The 20,260-nt window shown below is 42.4% G+C and overlaps 1 protein-coding gene across 5 annotated transcripts in view; it reads right to left on the bottom strand.

Annotated features, from left to right (window-relative positions):
• MAPKAPK3 (MAPK activated protein kinase 3) overlaps positions 1-20,260 on the bottom strand; it is a 108,011-nt gene that overhangs the window by 32,162 nt on the left and 55,589 nt on the right. Inside the window, exons 1-2 of one of the 5 annotated variants that reach the window (XM_065075245.1) lie at positions 17,271-17,411; positions 16,085-16,433 (exon numbers count right to left, since the gene is read on the bottom strand). In XM_065075245.1, the coding sequence (XP_064931317.1) occupies positions 16,085-16,309 (225 nt within the window). In that variant the 5' untranslated portion in view covers positions 16,310-16,433; positions 17,271-17,411. Of the gene's footprint in view, positions 1-16,084; positions 16,434-16,914; positions 17,072-17,270; positions 17,412-20,260 lie in introns of those variants that run through there. The other 4 variants (XM_065075244.1, XM_065075246.1, XM_005512375.3 and 1 more) reach the window with 4 other exon arrangements.

Raw genomic sequence — 20,260 nt, 5'->3', positions numbered from 1 at the left:
CACAGTGACTCAAACCCTGGAAGATCCCGGCTCTGCTGCAGTCCATGGCCTGCCCAGTGCAAACACACCTTTGGGAAAGTCAGCTGCTAAAACTGAATACATCTCTACTGACCATTAAAGACTTAGAATTAGGCTGAACTTGGGATGATTTTTAGGGTGACAGGGCAAGGCATTCCTAGGGAAAAAAAAATCACCCCTCAATAAAATCCAAGTAACAGTCAAATCACTAGAAACATAATTTATATTTTATGAGGGCAAAACAATTGTTTCCTCTAGTCTTATTACTGGAAAGGGTTGAAAATTTTCTGCAAAAAAGACTCTTGCAAAACTACTTCTGTTCAGCATAGGAAATACCATCCCTCAAGTCTGCTGGAATATGAAGATGAGAGAGGCGTGTAGATCAAGGCAACCCCAGCAGGACGCTGAGCCCCCAGCACGGCCCGCAGGCCAGGGCTGTCTCCAGCCCGGTGCTGGGTCTTTCCAGAGGCACAGAAGGGTTCCCTGATAAGAGCACGCACAGCATTGACCTCACAATAGCATCATTTTTCCTGACAGCTATTTTTTCCTTTTTACACGAGATTGATCACATTAGTCACAGTCCTGATGTCTTCACTAAGATAAACAGCTCTCTTAACAGATATGTTGCCTGAGCAAGGACAAGGACTTCGGTGGTTATTTTTGTTTCTCTCCACAATTAATTCTGATACTGCCTGAAAAACTAATTGCATCAAAAAATGTAATCAGTATTTTATCTGATATGCCTTTTCCCGATGCTGTCTTCAGATCATATATGTTCAGCTTTCATCATTGCTCACCCTTGCAAACACCCATTATCCAGAACGATCTACGCTTGGAACAATTCAGATAGTCGATGTTTCCCTGTCTTTCTTAACAGGCAGGATCTGTCAGGATGCTGAAACTTGCAGGGTGCAAGCAGCAGTCCCATCCACACTATGCACTTCACACACCAGCACATTGTAGCAAATCAGATGAAACCTGATGCACCAAATGTAACTGAGGGTCTCCCACTGCAGCTGCATGTTTGTTTATGTGCTGCTATGCTGTCATTAATTAAGCCCCAAAAGGAATAAACTTGTACTCAAGTGTAAGTCTGCATCATTCTCAACATTTTACTTCTGTCTGCTTCTGGAGAGCTACATCCTACATCTTCCACTTCATTCTGATTTTGTAACATCATATTGATTACTTCACTCTGATATTATTCTGCAAATTTTACCTCTACTTGAAAATCATTTATGAAACCAGACGAATCAAAAACTTAACACAACCATCAGCATCTTTAACTTCATCACTTGCTCTGTTCAAATTCAGCCTCATTTTTCTAAGATGACTGGGAATAGCAAAGAACTAAAGAATTGAATAAAAGACTTTTTAACTTTATTAGTGCCCGCTCAATTCAATGATCAAAACTTGGCATCATCGTTATTTCAGTGTTATATTGCACAAAATTGTGCCACTTCAAAAAGAAAAAAAAAAAAAAAATTTCTACCATTCTGATCTTTGTTTATTTTAATTAAAATCATAAAATAAATAATTCTTAGACTCATTTATCCAATTGCTCTCCTCTTTCTGCAATGGTCATTATCTCTGTGTTTCAACCTCTGTATACTTATTAGTTGTTTTTATTTTCCTCAGTTCCACTGGGCAATACTGGATCACTTGCATGCCTTACTTCTCTACTGTACACAGTCTATGGATAAGTAATTTGCTGCCTCCTATTCGCCCATTTCAAACTAATAATAAAATGGCTGAAGTTAGGAGATACTTATTTCAATCTTCCTCACTTTTGGAGCAACTAACAACAAATTACATTTTAAGAATGGAACAGGCTTTTAAACACAGTCAAGCTAAAGAAGTCTGAGAGTATTTGGTCAATTCTGTGCTAGGTTTTTTTAATGCTTGTATTTCTTCCTCCAGCAGAGAGACCCCAATTCAACAGCAACAGCAAGAATGGGGATGCAGGCTGATGTACAACACACAGAAGCAGCTCTCGGAGCAGCCAGGCTTTCTGGAAGGCACTGCTAACAGTTGGCTCGTGTTTTCCCCATCAGCTACAGACACTACATAAATCGTTAGTGCTGGCACAGAATGTGATGCTGTAACTTCAGGTTACAGGAGACTACAGTCTGTGAGGCCTGTATTCAACTGGAGGTCACAAGCCTCACACTAAGAGCTTGACTCGGGCACATCCTTATCTGTGGGGTCATCGTCCCATATCACCCCTATCAACTTTCCTGTTCCTGCCCTTGTACCTGGGTCACCTCACCAGAGAAGCCATTTGGGAGGTGGCAGAGGACATGCCACCCTGGAAGATTTATCTGACTGTGTATTAAGGAAAACGTGCATTGGGAGAGCAGACACACTCATCCGGAGCAGTCGCGTGTTCGGATGCAACCAAAGCCTGTCGTTCCCAGGAGGTGTTCTGGGGCAGGGACTGTGCCGCTGACCCCAGGCCAGCTCTGTGTGACACACACGCTGTCCTGCAGCCCCCAGGGAGCGGGCACAGGGGACAGCTCCCCAAGCCTTTCAAAACTGCATGTAAAAGTAACAATTGCATGTAAACAGTACTTTGGCCAAATAGTGTAAGTATAGGGTAAACACACCTCATAGCTTCTCCAAGTCTCCCATAGGAGCACTTAAAGTAACTAGGTAAAATCTGGTATATTCTGCTGAGTTAAATCCTCATACATCCAAATTTTTCTCCTCACACATCTGGCAGATTTTAAGATGCAAATTATGATCCTGAGTGCATAGACAGGAAAATGCAAGTGTTGAAATTGGAACAAAGACTTCATGGGCCTGGTGTTAAATGACAGAAACTTGGGTTACTGTAGGGTCACCAGAAGCACAGTTACAGTGCAGTTATATTGAACTGTAGAAGTATCATGCCATCTATTTTGGGGCTACTTTTTTCTACATCCTTGATTTATATCATGCATGGAAGCCTGAATATTTCCTGAAAATGGCAATGCTTACTGACTTCTATTTTCACAGTCAGTGAGAAAACAAATACAAGGCCAAAACTCCATTCTTAATTCAAGCCAAACTCCAACAGACTTTTCAGAAAAAAAGGCAGAAAGGAATCTAATGTTTTTGTTTTAGTTACTCATCCTACAAGTTTGATTTGGTTGTATATTTGTGGTTGCTAACAAGCCTCTAGTGAGCTACAGTTCCAAGTAATTAATGTTTATTTGTTCCCCTTTTTCTAAAAAATATAAATTTTGCCTCTCGTGTTCTCAAGCAAAGACATATACAAACATGCAAAGGGCAAAACAATGTATTTTCTTTTGTGCTAACAAGCACTATGATTTCAGAAAAACATGCAAATAATATACCAGAGCTTCTATTTCTATATAACTAGCAAAAAAAGAAATAAATTAGGAATCGATAAAAACTAATGGGGGAACATTTCAACTATTAAAGCAATTTCACTTTCACCTTCTTAAATGGTATGCCTTATTAAATGAAAAATTAGACACTGAAAACTCCAAGTTTAGTATTTTGGAGAAAGATTAACAGCAAATTTAATCATACTGCAGAAATATCAGAAGTATGGTTTCTATATTTTCTTTATGCAATGCTAAATGGATCCCAGAGAAGAAAAGGGGAAAAATTTCAAAAAGTTAGGTCTTAGATTACTTTCCCCTCATATAATTTTTAATAATAAAATGGAAGTTTTGGGGTGGAAGGAAAAAATGACATTTACTGACATTTAGCAGTTAAAATGTAATCCTTCCAGAGAATGAATAGCAGAAAAAAGTGGGGGTGGAAGAGAAGAGAATCGACTTCTGCCCTGATTACACAGAAGAAAAAAGTTAAAAAGCGTGGAACAAACTGACAGAAAGCACAAAACCATGAGTGTTTGCAGATGAAGTTCTCCCAAGCATGGAGGAGGATGTCAGAGGTCCCAGGAATACCGATTGTGGACTCCCTAGAAATATTCCCTACAAAACAAGCAGTCAGCTACAAACCATTAATGGTAATCAGTCATACTGAACTGGAAAGGAGATCATTATTCCTGATGTCTCAGTGGCAGTAATTAGTGACTAATACATACTAACACACACAGCTCAGAATCTGCATAGGATTCTATTTATTTGTTTAGGAAAATGCTTTATAAATTTAATTTACCCATTTTTAAAAAGCAAATAGAAAAGAAGAAAATCCCCATGAGTTTTGTAGCAGGAACACCAATCACTCCATGCAGATGCAAGCTGAGATGCAAAACATCCGCCAAGACTTCTATATGACCGTGCAACAAAACGTGCACAGGAATCTAAAGACTGACTACAGTCCAAAAGTATAAGGTATTTAGATGAATAACTTGCAGATTTAGATCAAATGTGCTATGACAGTGTAAGCTATCTTGATTAAAGTTAATTTAATTTTGTAATTAAAGTTAAAGTATTATTTGAAATCTTGGACAGCTTAAGACAACTCAGTTCAGCCTGGTTTCTCACCAGGGTCACCACCTTAGAAAAGTCATTCCTCCTTCAAACTGGTTCAAGTTACATAGTTGAAGCTGGGGGAGCTCTACCCTGGTGAACTCTTATGAAAAACCTGAGGTTCCAGGGAGCTGTGAAAGATGTTGTTCTTCAGAGCAGGTGAATAACCTTTGGGTAATAAGAAGCAATCATAAAACAGAACCTTGATGCATTTTAATAATATACTAACAGTGCTAATCTCAACCAAAGAGAATGAGCATTTAATGCTCTTTTGCACATAAGGCAGGGAGAAATGACAGGCAGTTGTCTCCTGGTAATCCCCTACACAGCAGGAAACCAGTGAAGATGGAACACATAAGCGTTATTCATTTTTAATATGAAACAGTGCAATGTTCCTCAATGATGTAGGTGGTGTGTTGTACGCATGAGAACTTGGTGACCAGCTGTGATATCAACAATACCGTCCCCTACCAAGTCATCTCTATTTTAACTTGCTCAAACACAGCTCAGTAGATCAATTTTAAGACAGAAATTACTGTTTCGGTTTGCAGAGTCAGAGCACCCTCAAAAAGCAGAAATGAAGAAATCAGATCTGGAGCACACATGACTTGCCTAAGAAAACAGTTGTTCAGGACACAATACCAAGTCATAGCACACTGAATGGGCTCAGATGTTCAAAGGCTTACATAAACAAAACTAGGGAACACCAGTCCCCTCAGAACTTTTAATGCTTGGGATAGATGGGACAGATGACACGAGAAACTCCCCATCCAGTAGTGTCCCAGGTGCTCTCCCATCCCACCGCCCCTGCTCACACTGACTGCCCAGGCTCCCAGCTCAAGCCACCCTTCTTCTCCAAAACTGCCCTCCTGCAAACACTTCTTTGCCTGTAGGATGCACGGTGCTCTAGTTTTTAAATTACACAGTCCTACACAGTTATTGGCTCATAGTGACAAAAATCAAGACTGTCACAGATACCAACGACCAATCTGGGGTATTTTGATTTAAGAAAAATTTATTATTGCTGTGTTGGATGTTTTATTGAACCAACAATTGTGACACCTTTCTCCATATTTCCCCCATGAGACTTGGCTTTTGTGCACAAACACACAACACTGCAATCATTCACCCTCCCTCACACCTCCACAACAGTGATTCAGACAGCAGAGAGGTGGCAAAGACTCAGAATTAATTGCTTTTGTATAAAGTCATTTATCAATAATGTACATTGCTGTTTTCTCCTACTTCCTGCTGCAGCAAGAGGTTGGATTTTGTGGATCTTGAGTGTCATATCCCATTTCTCAACAGTAACTGCCCAAGCCAAGACGCTCACACTCACCTGCCAACACAGAGGTGTGCCTGGCAATCCGGATTTCTGAAATGCAACTGGAACTAAAAGTCACTCTCACGCTCCCTCTGCCCTCAAGAGGCCTTTAATCACAGCATCTCAGCAACAGGAAAAAGCTATTACAGAGCTGAGCGACTGGAGGAAAATTCCACTTGATACCAATCCACCAGAAGTGAGACTGTTTCTAAATTAATTGACCTTTCCTCATTCACCACTCTCACTTTGTCAGTCTGTTTCCCTGTACTCTGGTGCTGGAAATCCTGTGAGATGCTACTCTGTAGGTTTCCAAACCAAGAAAATCAACTGAAAAAACACCCAACTAAATCTGAGAAACCCAACAAAACACCTAATTCCAGTAGACAACACACTGCCTTTCAGAGAGTTTGAGCTTTTTTTTTCTCTAAAGCTTCAGCTTCTGCTTTTAAGTGCCTCCAGCAGCTGCCTTTTAACATAATTTGTATTAAAGGTGAAAATAAGCAGCAGAAGGTGCCTGAAGTTTCAACAACATTGCACTGTTTGCATTTCCATGGGCCAAGTCTGGTAAAAGGGCTTTTCCGCCCTGCCCTTCATAAGAGACAAGGAAAAAAAAAAAAATATATATATATATATATATAAAGTGAAACTGATTTTTCGGAAGGGCTATTTAAGTTTACACTCTAGTTTAGACAAGAACAACTTGCCCAAGATGACACATTTTTACATGAAGCTATTATGCAAGTGCTGGGCATTACCCAGAGCCACAACCAGCTGCAAAGCTGAGACCGAAGCTCCACCTCCCTCTCCTTTTACACTTGCACCAGCAATACACTTAACACAAGACAAGCAATAAGATGCCTATTGAAGCTCAAAGTTAAATTACTTATTCTGACAGTTTTGTAATTATAAGTTGTAACAACAGCCTATAGAAGGCCACAGCCAAATTCGTATTGTATATTGAAACTAGAGTGTTTCTTCACACATGCAACGCTCAGAGAAGCACTTTTTTCCTCTCAAGATCTTCTCAGCATCAGTACCAGGCACCTCCTGAGGCAAATGAATTTCACAGGTTAACTATGTATTAGAAAATACTTTTAAACAATGCAATTTTCCAAGGTCAGTAGGAGCAAGGCTTATTTCCCACCCTAAGGGGACGAGTGCCTCAGAAAACCCATGCTAGCAGTTTAATTGGAGCAAGTTTCACATTACTGGACAAGATAAAAGGACTGATCATTTTTCATGTTCTCATCCATAAGCAGACACTGAACACGAGTCAAAAAGAAAAGCGCTCTACTCTCCTTTATCGCAAACTCACTGCTACAGGTTTTGCATGTATGCAAGTGCTATTCTGTTCACAGAAATGATCTTTAAAAAACAGACACCAGGGCAGCACCTTTCAGAACACAGGGCTTGAAAGAACAGGAAGCTTCTAAGCATCAAGGAACCATCAAGCCTCGTTGCCCTCCCAAGTGTCAAATTTTGACTGTAAATTAATTGGAAAGCAAAGAGTAGAACAAAATGGAAGGCCTTTACTCTTCACAAAGACAATGGAGCCGTTGTACTGTAGTGGCTGCAGCAAGGGCCTCTACCGTGGGGAGGCAACTGAGCCAGAAAATGCAGCCCCCTCCCCTCCCCTCCCTACCTTGGAGCGCTGACATCTTTGGTGTTCACAACTCCGTTGCTGTGGAAACCAGTCTGCTTCTGACAATGCCACATTGACTAAAAGCAACATGTGGGAAAATGGAATAGGGCCCTGAGAGAAATCAATCCTTTACAGGAAAAATACATACATACATACATTTTTGGTTAAAAACAAAGCAAGCATAGGAGAGTATTTCTTGTCGTTAGAGCTACGGCAGGACCAAACATCAGGCCTTGTGGCACTACAAATGGCATTTTAAGGACTCTTCATCCCTGAAATATGTGGTAGATTTGGTGCTAAGGAGTACACAGGAGTCCCACGAAGGACACAGGTGTGTGAGGCGGCTGCTCCCTATCTAGTTTTCAACTGCTCTCCTTCGAAAACAAAACCCAAATCAACCCCACAGCATAACAGAAACCAACTGCAGTTACAAATCACTGCTCAAGTGCTTTCATAAAGGCTTGTGGCTGATTCACACCTAGGCAAACTACTCACCCCGGCCAAAATTTCACCACACAAGAAAGTTCTGTGGATGAAGAACATGAGTCACTCGACACCCTGCCATTTCCAGTTTATATATTTTAGAAGTGCCGTCCAAAAAAAACAAACACAAAAAGTTTTTCTGAGCTCTCCCCTTACAATGGGCTTAATAAATCTGTGCTCAGCCCTGGCTGACTCAGATCCCAGGAGCTGCCTTAGGGCCTGTCACTTGCAACACCAGCGTACTTAACAGAGTATTCAAGAAAAAATAAATAATCCTGAGAAAAAGCCCATGGAGATGAGACAGAGTTTGAACTGGCAAGACGTAAGATTTGTGAATGGTGCAACTTTAATAAGATCGGCTCCTTAGCCAAAACATCTGAAATTACTTGTAAAGATGGCACATTCAGGATTATTTTAAAAGTTCAGCAAGTAAACTTTTCTAGAGGAAAAGTTAATTTTACACAAATTTAACATTTGCTTTTTCTCTTAAAACAGGCCATGAAAGCTTCAGTGCCATATACTACAAAGACTCAGGAACTAGGAGGCCACGCGTGATTTACATGCTGAGCAAGAATCCTCTCCCCCATCACTCCTGAAGTATTAAAATTCTGGAGCATTACAGCTTAATCTCATTTACGGAGCTTTGAATCATCTTAAGTACTTAGGAAGCCTGTGTAAAATATCACAATCCACACAGTCTATAGACTCTAATCCAGACAGACCACACCAGCAGCTTTCACTGGTGATGATGGAAAGAAGTTCTTATAGTTTTCCAATTAACTAAACAGGTCGTTTACTCTCCAGCTCTAACACTGGCCACATCTCTGCCATCTTCCATTTCATGAATGTCACCATGTCTTTCTACAGTTTAAGAGCCACAATGCAAATAGTTCAAACTTCATGGTACCCAAAGAACTGGGGATAGCTGTGCAGACAGCTGTACTGTTGCTATTAGAATATTACACACCATCCTACAAGTCCGGCATTCTAAAGACATATTTAACGTGGAAAAATTCCATAACAAGGAAATACGCACACGTCATATGAGAAATGAGAACTTTTTGAGGGTCAAGCAAATAGCAACTGCAAAAACATTTAGGGCTGCAAAATGCTACATATGATTACATAAATAAATCAGTGATTGCATCTTTAAAAAAAAAAAAAAATCACTGTATACACAAAGCAGTCTTCATCTGCAAGAGATTAATCCGTTAACTTTCGCAAATTCACTTTGGCTTTTTCTCCTAATGACAGTGACATCTTCCTTCTCTATGCTTCCCACCAATTTATCACAGTATGAAGATAATACCCTTTTCTGTTGAGACTTAACTGGCAGCAAGCTATCACAAAAAGTCGTTTATTCTCAGACCAGGCTGTTCTTACACAGGGAGCTACCACAGACAAGGAAAAATACACTAAGGAAAAAAAGACACATGTAAGCCAAGAATCAGGTGTGGCCCTGATTCTTCTCGAATCACAGAACATGTCATTAGGTTTTTCCAGTTTGGGCATCTCCCTAGAGCAGGGCTGTCAAACTCATTTTCAGCGGGGGCCACATCAGCCTCGCGGTTGCCTTCAAAGGGGCAAATGTAACTACTACATTTATACAGGCCTAAAATTGCATTCGCCCCTTTGATGGCAACCGCGAGGCTGATGTGGCCCCGCTGAAAATGAGTTTGACAGCCCTGCTCTAGATGGTATTACCATAGGTAAATGAAGTTGAAGTATACTTGTCTTATAAATGAACTTTAAAATTCTTGCTTGTCGTTCCCTTGCACTAAAGCTGATCTGCAAAATCCAGTTATCTGTAATGAGACTCCCAGCTAGCAGGAATCAGCGAGGTTTTACTTTAATAAAAGGATTTAAACTCTAAAGGGAAGAGGGAGAGACAAAGAGAAGGGTCTTCTGGTCCAAAGAGGGTGTCGAGTGATTAGTCATGTCTGACCAACACGCACACATGCTCTTCCTTTAAGTACCTTCCTTGCAGTTGAAATAAGACACCTATCTGTTATACTTTCTAAGAACTTTGAACCTAGGTGAGGGCAGGGGAACTCTGATCTTCCTGAACTTTGCTGCTACACAAGGCAGGGAAATGGCTTGTGCCAGCTTGCTAGTAGACTGGAAGAGAACACGGAAGGCGCAAAGCAGCATCAACGCAGTTTTGTGGTTTTTTCAAGATGACTTAATGGGTAATCACATTTGCCATACTATTTGAACTTTATAGCCCTAACGAACTGCCACTGAAACTAGTAAAAATTTACTACACGTGGTTTTACTATTTTGGACCAACCCCCCCCCCCTTTTTTTATTTGCTGTATTTCAGGAGCAGGTCCTGTGTCCTGCTGTATTGTAGGGAGCAGACCAGTTAAGAATGTCAGACCTTCAAAGTAAATTGATAAATTCCACCTTTTGTAAATTAAGTAGTCCAACCAACACTCCGGAAGGTGCCATTCTGGCCCAAATACGTATGAAGTGCTGAAAGACTGAGGTCTTGAATGACTCACTGGTCTAAAAACAATTTTTGAAGCAGTAGAAACGACCCACTTTTTAAATCGACTGAATGTTATTTTAGGTATTTTATGCATATTTACGTAATACTTACCAAGATTGGTACTGAAGGATAAAATTCAAGGACCAGTCTCATGCTATCCATATTTTAGGTGCTTCTCCATACACTGGGGGCTGCCAGAACTTTTCTGAACTCATATTCATTCTATGCTGTATCTGGCTTTGATCTACAACACATAGCTTTATTACTCATACTCAGCTGTGTTACTGACATCAAACTTACTGTAGCATGAGATAAACTAGTATAAATAGGTAGGTAAGAGGGAACTACAGAATACTTCACTAGAAAGTGCTTATTTCCTCCTGAAGCGTACAATCACTGCAGTAAAGCAAGAGCTCCTTCATCCTGCACAAAACATAACCAACAATTACACTTAGTTCCCCTGAATTCCCACCACAGTTCTAGCTTAGTACATTATTCTTCCTTATTCTAAAAATATTGAAATGTTTCACTCCTAATCTGGCATTTTATTCTCTTCTAAAATCACAATCTACAGCATCTAAGAGGCTTATTAACGTTTCCTATTCTATGATCAATCATCAGCTGAAAATAGCCATACTTGCACTGTATGCACTGCCTTCTCCACTGCTGCATTTTTTTCCTTGATCATCATCTTATTTCAGGCAATAAATATGGTATTTTTCAAGTACCAGCTATTTAAGTAACTTTCAAAACAAATACTTTGGACTGTACAGCCTCCTGTTTGTGAGCAATCACAACCTGACTTCAGGGTATACTAACTCAAAACAGACTACCCAGCAATTAGCTTATGAGATGTACTGTTAAATGTAATCAGAAATGTAGCTCAAGACTAAATGAAATTAAGGTGATACAGAATGACTATCTTTCTCCACAGCAACTCCACTTCAGAAAGCAGAACAACACTGCCTATACAGCCCTATGCGTGGTTTCAAAGAACCATTTCGAAAACGACTTTTTTGCAAAAAAGTTTCTTTCTCCATTAGCTGCTTTCCTTCCTTCTGAGCACAAAGTTATACTAATACTCTTATGAATAACACTAGAGCCTCCTACTCTACAGTTTTTATATCATTCACCAAAAGTTCCTTAAATCTAAAAGGCAAGGAGCCTGTTCATTTTTGTCTTTCCTTTTTTCTTTATTTAACTTCCAGGCTTCACCTATTTGTCTTCAAATCAGCAAGTCATGAACACTCATTGTTGGCACTTGGCAGCACAGGACATTTTCCATGAGGCGGGTCATGGCTTAACTCCCTATTTATTCTACATGGTAAGACCTACGAACTAGCAGGTCCATTCATACACACTCAGCCTCAACCTAGAAGTTCCAGATGACAGGAGGGCAGCTGCAGTACAGGGCTCAGGTGCACAGTGCTCAGGGGAGCAGCACTTTGCAACTGCTGCTCTGTTATTCAGGAGGGTTTTCACAGCAAAACTACCAATACACTCATAATCAATGTACTTCGCTTTACTGAAGTGCCAAGGGTCTTTGCTTTGCTGCTATGCCTGAATTATCCTTCCTTTTTTCCTCCTGGAAAGAAGCAACATATGTTTACTGAAGGTGAATAGTATGCCAACAACATGTAACACTGTTTTTACATCTGAAACATCCACCAAAATCCTGAAGCTGCAGAGGTAGACAAGTCCCAATACCCCAGCAGAATGCTCTCTAGCACTCTCTTCTTGATCCCAACTCTGAACTCTTTTTATCATCTTTCATAAAAATAAAGTAGGTCATCAAATGCACTGAAACATTCTTTTGACAACATTTACTGCGAATTTGTGCCAAAAAAAAAAAAAAAAAAAAACAAGAAAAAAAAAAAGGAAGAAAGAACAAGGAACTGTATATCGGATTTTTTTTAATGTGAAGCAAGTCCCAAGAGTCTACATTTATCCTCACAGATAGTCAGCTACTTTGCTCTCCTCCTCTCCCTAAAAAAAAATTGGAGGACTGTGAAAAACAGTAGAGAACACTCGGGCTGATGACAATGTTAAAGATATTTTAGCCCCAAAAGGTAAAGCAAACGGAAAGGGGCAGGCTAGCAAAGAAGAGATAAAAATAGAAGAGTGACTAGACTTCACTTGACTGCTATTTCTGGATCAAAGAGATCTGAGAAGGTTTTCTGTTTGTAAGGCAGAGACCAAAACATAGTTGTCTTCTAGAAGGGAACAGTCCTGCACAGCAGTTTCGGTTATGCTTCTACTTTTCTAAATTCCTGCATTCTGACTATTTGGAAACGGTGCTGTCCAGGACAAAACATCATTATGTGTCTAAGCGAGTAACCAGATTAGGTTTTCTGGAGCAGGACAGCAACACGTGTGGCATTTCAATCTAACAGGAACAAAGCTGACAGCACGCCGCAGCAAATCGCCGTGCCAAACGGAGTAAACTAAGCCACATAATACTTCAAGAAAATAGCGAAGTTCTGCAGTATCTCTGAGAGAATGTCTTCTGTTTTCCCACTGTAAAATGATTAGTGAAATTCTAACCAGTGCCAATTACAGATACAGACTAAAGACGACAAGGGGGACCTCCCAATTACTGTATGTAGTGCTTGACTGACGTATGGCTCTGGGGATGAATGTTTCTGCCTGTTTGAGCCCTTTTGAGTACCTCAGTTAAAATTCCTTCCATTGAGTAATTTCTATCCAGATCCTGGCTGTGTTGGCGTTGTTCCCATATAAAAGAAAACCTGCAGGCAGAAAGCAGTGCCATCTGCCAAGTCAGAAGCTGCTTTAATGGGCAAGTTTGGTGTGAAGGGGAACAGACTATTATGCTTTATCTTCAGCAGCAGGAGTGATGTTATTCCTTTCCCAGAAGTAGGTTACAGTGAGCACACTCATGCCTGAAGTATTTGTCCACAAATACACATAGATCTCAATTTATTCTGCACAAGCAACCCCCAGGAAAAAAAAACAAAACAAAACAAAAAAACACACAAAACAAAACAAAAACAAACAAACAAACAAAACACAAAAAACCAAAACCAAACCAAACACAAACAACAAAAAAACCCCCACACAAACACCAAAACCACAACCACCACCAAAACACAAAAGAAACCCCACACACAAACAAAAATACTCCACCATTCCTTTTTTCCTGTTTAACTTGCAATTAAGTCTTCACATTTCTCTTTACTTGTCAGACCAGTTGCTTTTTCTGTGACAGCTTCATCAGCCTCCACTTTCTATTCCTCAAGGTGACTGGTAACCCCACCATCACACCTGGGAAGTATGAGCAGTGGCAAAGCAGAAATGCCAAGGCCCTGTTGTCCCTACATATAGAATGCTGCACTGAAGCTGTTTATCAACAGTTTTTCCCCCAGGTTTCTTGTCCATTTTCCCTAATTGTTTTGACTGGATGGTTTGTTCCGAAGTCTCATCTGGAGCAGGTTTGAGACTTGCATGGTTCAGGTTTCACAAGAGCAAGCAGAAAAACCTTCCTCTGAATATCTTCATCCTTGCAAATATCTTCAGGGCTAGGGAAAGACCTTTCTATTCCTGCCAATTAACCAAACACCATTTTTACACTTCCTTGTTGGGTAATCTTCTCATTAGACCATCTTTGGAGAGAACAGAGGATTCTCTCTGGGCTACTGCTAGTTTTACTTAATTGCATATTTAACTTTTTATTCCACACTTAAACTAATAATGATGAGAAATACATACACGCAAGCAGCAAACTATTATCTGCCATTTAGACTCCCTAGAGAACTCATAAACATCTTAACATTTCTGTCCCTTTCAGAAGAAAACTACACACATTCCACAGCTGGGGGAGGAAAGAAGGGCAGAAGATGACAAATACATATATAACGTAATTTCAGAGATACATTAGCCTTTACTGATAAAGCTCCACCTTGGGAAGGAAGGTAGTGCTTTGGTCATTAATAAAAAGGTTCTGAGAAAATCAGCCAAAGCGATCAGTGCTAAACAGAAACCCGTATTAGAGGATTTAGTATAGGTTCCTCCTCATCAGGCCAAGGACCTTCTGTCAGGACACAGCGACTTTCTCTCTCTTCTCCCCTTCCCCAACTCTGACCACTGAATTTAAAAAATATCCTACAGATGTTAGTATCCAGAAGAATGTATCTCCTATCTGAATCCAGAGCTACAAAATTTGCTCTGAAACACACTTGTTGTCACCGGATTGTTCTCTGGAACAGCAGCTTCAATTTTAAAATGCTTCCAGCCCTTACGACTGTGAAACCTTTGAAGTATGAATGGTATACAATCAGCAACAATGCTGCTGAACTCTTCAGAACCAGCAGAACAGCTTCAGTACTAACTGTTATCCTTCAGCACAATACAATAGAAATTGATGTTGATAGTACTTCAGAAGGATCTAATTAATGAATCACCTCAGAGTTACAAAATCCTAACCCTGGCCTGTGCATGCGCAGAACCCCAGTGCTTCCAGTCTGCCTGCCAAAACCTCCACTTTCCCCAGGATAAACTTCTGTGAGTCAGCTACATGAAGCTAATACAAAAAAAACCCCAGTGTGATAAAGAAAATGAGAGCATTGGAAACGTGAATTCATTGGCATGTTATGATATGATAGGCTTTTCTAGTTCCTCTATTAAAAAATCTTTTCAATACACGAAGTTACCAGATATTTCCAGCCTGCTCTATCAAAACACAAAGGCTTTGCTGGGGACAGCAGTTCTAGTTTGGTGAGACCACATCCAGAACTTGGCAGACCTTCCAGCTGACCACAAGCAGATCTGTCCTGCTGTCAGCAAAGGCGGAGTGTGAGGTGTAAGAAAAGGAAGGGTACCTGAAAGCCTTCTAGACATCCCAACTAACCAGGTTAACATCAGCAAGGACTCAGTAACATTCTTAAGTAATTCTCATGACAATTACTTCAGCTGATTTCCATTCTTACCATACAGAACCATCCTGGTTCTCATTTGAGCTGCTTTTTTCTAACAATGTTGTTTAAAAGCATCAGGGAAATCTTCACGTTTAAAAGCTGCAGAGCAAAAGGCAGGTAATCTTTATGTTCTCTAATGAATGGTTATTGCTCCATCTATTTAAGTGATACTTATAACCATAAATATCTACTAAACTTACTTGCCAATACTGGTGTAATCAGTGCTTTCCAAGGTAATACCCTTCAGTAAATGGATTGCAAAAATAAAGAGGAGAATAAGTGAGTAAACAACTAGAAATGCCCCTTAAGGAAAGTTTTCAAAGGGAAGAAAGCCTCAAGACCAATGAACACTTAAACAGTTCCCAGTTTAGGCCTATTTCATTGTGCAAAAACCAAAACGGCTTCCTTCCCAATTATTGCATAATATGTTCATTCAAAATCTAGCAAGATTTCTCACAGAACACATCAAAACACTGTTCTCTCCCCTACTTTTTTGTCTTTTAAATGTGAACACGAGAATTTCACAGCTGGTAACATTCTTTTGGAAAGTCATGCAGAATATTCTGGAAAAGAATCATGTTTGGACTATAGTGTTGTAAGTAACAGCAAACATTTCCACATATTCAAATTCTTCATGCAGCACTCTTTGTGAAACATAAGCAACAGAACAAGTAGCTTTCACAGGGCTTTGGAAATGAGCTCTGGCCTCCAAACTATAAATAAGGAGGAAAAAAAAAGCCTGCATACCTTCAAAGCACATTTCTGGCCTGTCTGCTTGTTGAAACACTCCAGCACTTTGCCGTTGATTCCTAACCCTAGCACCCGTTTGGAGAGTTTGTAGTCATCTGTAACTGCGTGCTTTTTTATCTCTAGTTTGACGTGGGCTGCTCCTCCAGGCAAGGATTTCACGCCGCTCTTGCTGTCCTCGTGACTCTCTGGCTGGGATTCCTGTTCACCTTCACCTTGTTCCATATCAGGGAAGGGTCTGAGAGGAAAGACGCCCAAGAGATTCCCTGTGGGGTATCCTCTGCAAAGTCCCTCCTCTTAGGCGATCAAACCCAGCGCTTCAAACAGTCCATTTGCTTGCCATTTAGTCCTGAGTGAAAATGTAAACGAGTATTAGTAATTGATGTGAACTAATCGTTCTTCCCCCTAAACACTTTTCTCCGTTTCTTAACAAGATGACCAGGCCCTGGAGAGGCCAAAAGGGGATGAGGTGCTCAGGAAAGCACATTTTGTTTAGTGTTACACACCAGTCACCACAGTTTCAACGTACATAGCTATCAGTCCGCAGTTCTAAATTATTGCTTTTATTGCAACAAGTGCCTGTGTTGAGTCTTGGACTAAAGTCTTACTTATCTAAGTTCTGTCCAGCAGAACAGAGATAGACTCTGCTTCAAGAACCTTATAAACCGCCATCAACAACTTGTTGCCTCAACGTTTTATGTAGAAGTCTCCACGTTTCCCCGCCTCATCCTGACACTCCAGATTACACAAGAGAACCACGAACACTTGGATTAGACCGCAGAGGGGCATTGCCTGGGCGGCATCGGACCTGACGCTGGGCCAGCGCTTACCAAACTGCCCCGGGGAGGTGCCGGGGCCTCCGAACCCGATAACACGCTGAGCCACGAGCGGGCGAAGCGCCGCGGGGAGGCCGAGGGCCGCTCCTCAGGCCGGGGGACGCCGCCAGGCCCGAGCCCGGCCCCGCCGGCAGCCGCCCCAGGCGAGGGCGCACCCCCCTCGGCGAGGGGAGCGGGGCGGCCCCCCGCCGCGAGGCGGAGGCAGCGGGCGGGGAAGCCCCGAGGCGGGAAAACCCCGCGGTGAGGTGCGGCGAGGCGAGGCGGGCCGCAGGGGGTGACGGCAGAGGGTGGCGGCAGCGGGGGGACGGCCGGGTGGTAGCAGGGGGGCTCCCCCGGCGGAGGACGGTTACCTGCCTTGGCGGCGCGGCCCCAGCCGAGGCTTCCCGGTGCGGAGTCCCGGAAGGCGGCGTCTGCCTGAGCCCGCCCCGCCGCCCTGGGCAGGTGCGCGCCGCCTCCCCCTGCCGCGCCGAGGGGAAGCCGCCCGCGGCGGGCTCCGGCCCAGCCCGGCTCGACCCCCCATGGGCTGAACGGGGAGCGGGAAGCCCCGGCCGTAGCTGCCTCATCCCCCCCTGCGGCTACGTGGGGCAGAGCAGGCGGTGCCCCGAGCAAGGACGCGCGGGTGGTGGGGAACATCCCCTGCGTAGGGCGGTGTTTTTAAGGCACCAGCCACGTTATTAATGTATCGGGGTAAACGGCCCCGCTGGAGGGGGCGGTGGGGAGCGGGCTGTGCCGCGGCGCGCCCGCGCGGTGGCGGGGGAGGAACGGCCGCCGATTCGGGCTGACGGAGCGACACGTTCGCTCTGTTTGAAACAATCAGGCTATTGCTGTGGAGCAAGGCATTTGGGACTCGATACCGGACAGGCTACTACAGGCGCTACAGCTATCAAAATAGTCGGTGCTGATGTTAAAGGCGACCTTTTCTGCCACATAGACAGTCGGTATTTCGTTGCATTTCTGTATGCACAGTCAGGGTATTAAAAGGGATGGTTCCCACAGCAACTGTCGCTCATCGCTGGTGCACAGAGTGTAGTTACAGGGATGTGAAATGCTGAGTTTTCCCTACATATGAGGATGAGTCATGCCTTGAAATGGAGCTGTGTTTGTATCACTGGAAAGAGCTTAAAGTTCACGTGCTTTCAAGTTAAAAATACATTTGTCATTTTACATAACATAATGGCATCTGGAGTTCTAGTGGTTAGGAAAATAATTAAAAGGGCTAATGAGTCCTTTCTCCAAGGGATAAAAAGTAGTTCAGCTTAGCAGGATGCAGATCTGCAGGATATTGTGACACTACAGCTATTCTGCCTCAGGTTTCCCTTCCGGGCTTCCAGCAGTTCAGTTGCTGAAGGGCCTGGTCCCCTGATTCAGTTTGCCTATTCTGGGCTAATGGAATCCCAGAGGAACACAGCTATTTCCAGCCTTTCCTTCTCAGGTTTGGCTTCCAGCCTTCTTAGGCTCTGCACCACCTCCTGCTGCGGCAATCTCAGGGAAACGTACACGTAACTGAGCTCCCAGGTAGCAGCCCCTCAGTGACACTGTTCTGTAGTCAGCAGCTTGCTCTTACTTTCCTTCCCACAGCTTCTGCCTGTATTTGCTCTTTTATTTGTCCTGGATGGTAATTTCCTTCTCCTTACAACAGGTAACTATACTCCTCTTCCCAGCTCACAGTCACTGGGGGCCAGGCCCCTAAGAAAACTTCTGATGCTCTCAGTTCTCTTCTGTAATTTATAATTTGAGAAATATACTCCTTCCCATGGATCTGTAGCTTCCATCCCCAGCGCCGCTTCTGATCTTTTAATGTAACTCTAACACAACAGTCCATGCCTGACCAAAGCAAGCAGTTGCCACAGCGGCTAGCACATTAAAGCTAGCAGAAGGCAATTTATGGCACTATTCTGGGAAATATTAAATGTTGCAAAAATTCCAAACAGATGTCTACTGCTATTTTTCACAGAGTGTGTCAGAAGCGAGGAATTTCATTAAGAAATTATGACTCTTTCTAACTATTACAAGAATGAGCTTCTACTAAATAAGTTCTGCGTGGAAAGAAAGGATAGACGAGGGAATAAGGCAGATTCTTCTGTTTGAAGTTAGTTGGTTCTACGCATCTCATTTACGAACAGTCTCCCACTGAGAACAGTTCAACACGTACAATACAAAACACATTTTTCAAGCCATTGATTGAAATGAGATCTTTCTGAAAGCTATGCTTGTTTGGGTTCACTACTTGATATTATCTATATATGCTTGTAGCAAAGTTTACCGTTTTACCAGCAACCTTAATAAGTTTGAACAGGGCAAAGACTTTAAAAATCCAGAGTGAATCATAATTAATAAGGCCTTACACCAACCCTCTGGCTCATTTCACCCACCATAAACTCAAAAAAGCCTTTCCAGCACCAGCCCGAGTATGAAATAGCTTCACTGCACACAAGGATGACCAGGGCTGAGGACCAAAAAGCCAATAAATATATTCCCTTGCTCTTTGTCTTCATTCTTTGTCTTAGATAGGCTGTCCAAGCATAAAGCGTATCTCTACCCCGGGCAAAACACAAATATCATGTGCAGAAAATCTTTAAAACCAGTGACAAAGACACTATTCCTCAATATCCAAAAGTCTCTGCAACAAAGATTTTTAGAAGTAACAAGGTGGCAATCTGATTCTGTAAGTAACAGCCAAAAGTATCCTGTGCTCTTGTACTTGTCAGTCTCTTCCACCGGACATCTCTCCTGATTTTGTTTAGCTGATGCTTTTTATTCAGTGTTATTCCGCCCATGCTGGGCAGCCCCACAGCACTGTTGTTTGGGTGCTGCACAGGTGAAACCCCTGCTCTAGTGTCCTAGGTGACTGTGTTGGGTACTCGCTCTGAAGTGCCTGCACTTGTAAATCCCAGCCTTTGCGATCCACACGCAGTTTGTACAGAGCCACGAACATTAATTTGTGCAATATCCTTCTTTTAAGCTGCTTAAGGTTTTATAATTTCTCTGATAAGCTCTGGGGGAGGGACGAGCATGCTGGGGCCAGGCACACATCTGGAAGCTAACAGCTGGGTTAACCATGTAACGCCAACACCTCTGACATCCTAAAGGCAAACATGGTCACCTTGGCTGCAGTCAGCCCCCTGGGACTATTTCCCACATGTCTGCTTTCAAATGCCGGGTTTAGATCTCCCTGGGAACTACATCTCATACAATCAAAAACTTACACCGCGGATCCTACAGCTTTTCTTTGTGCTCATGGCAGGTTGAGCTGCGTTAGCATCCTTTGGAGATACTGATGGAAGACATGCTGACAGGCCCATTGCAGCTTATTGTGTTGGGGGACGTTTTTCATTGAAAA

This window comes from Columba livia, chromosome 10 (assembly GCF_036013475.1).
Source record: "Columba livia isolate bColLiv1 breed racing homer chromosome 10, bColLiv1.pat.W.v2, whole genome shotgun sequence".
Lineage (NCBI taxonomy): Eukaryota > Metazoa > Chordata > Aves > Columbiformes > Columbidae > Columba > Columba livia.
Note: the sequence above shows the minus strand (reverse complement) of the source record. Positions and strands in the feature narration are given on the sequence as shown.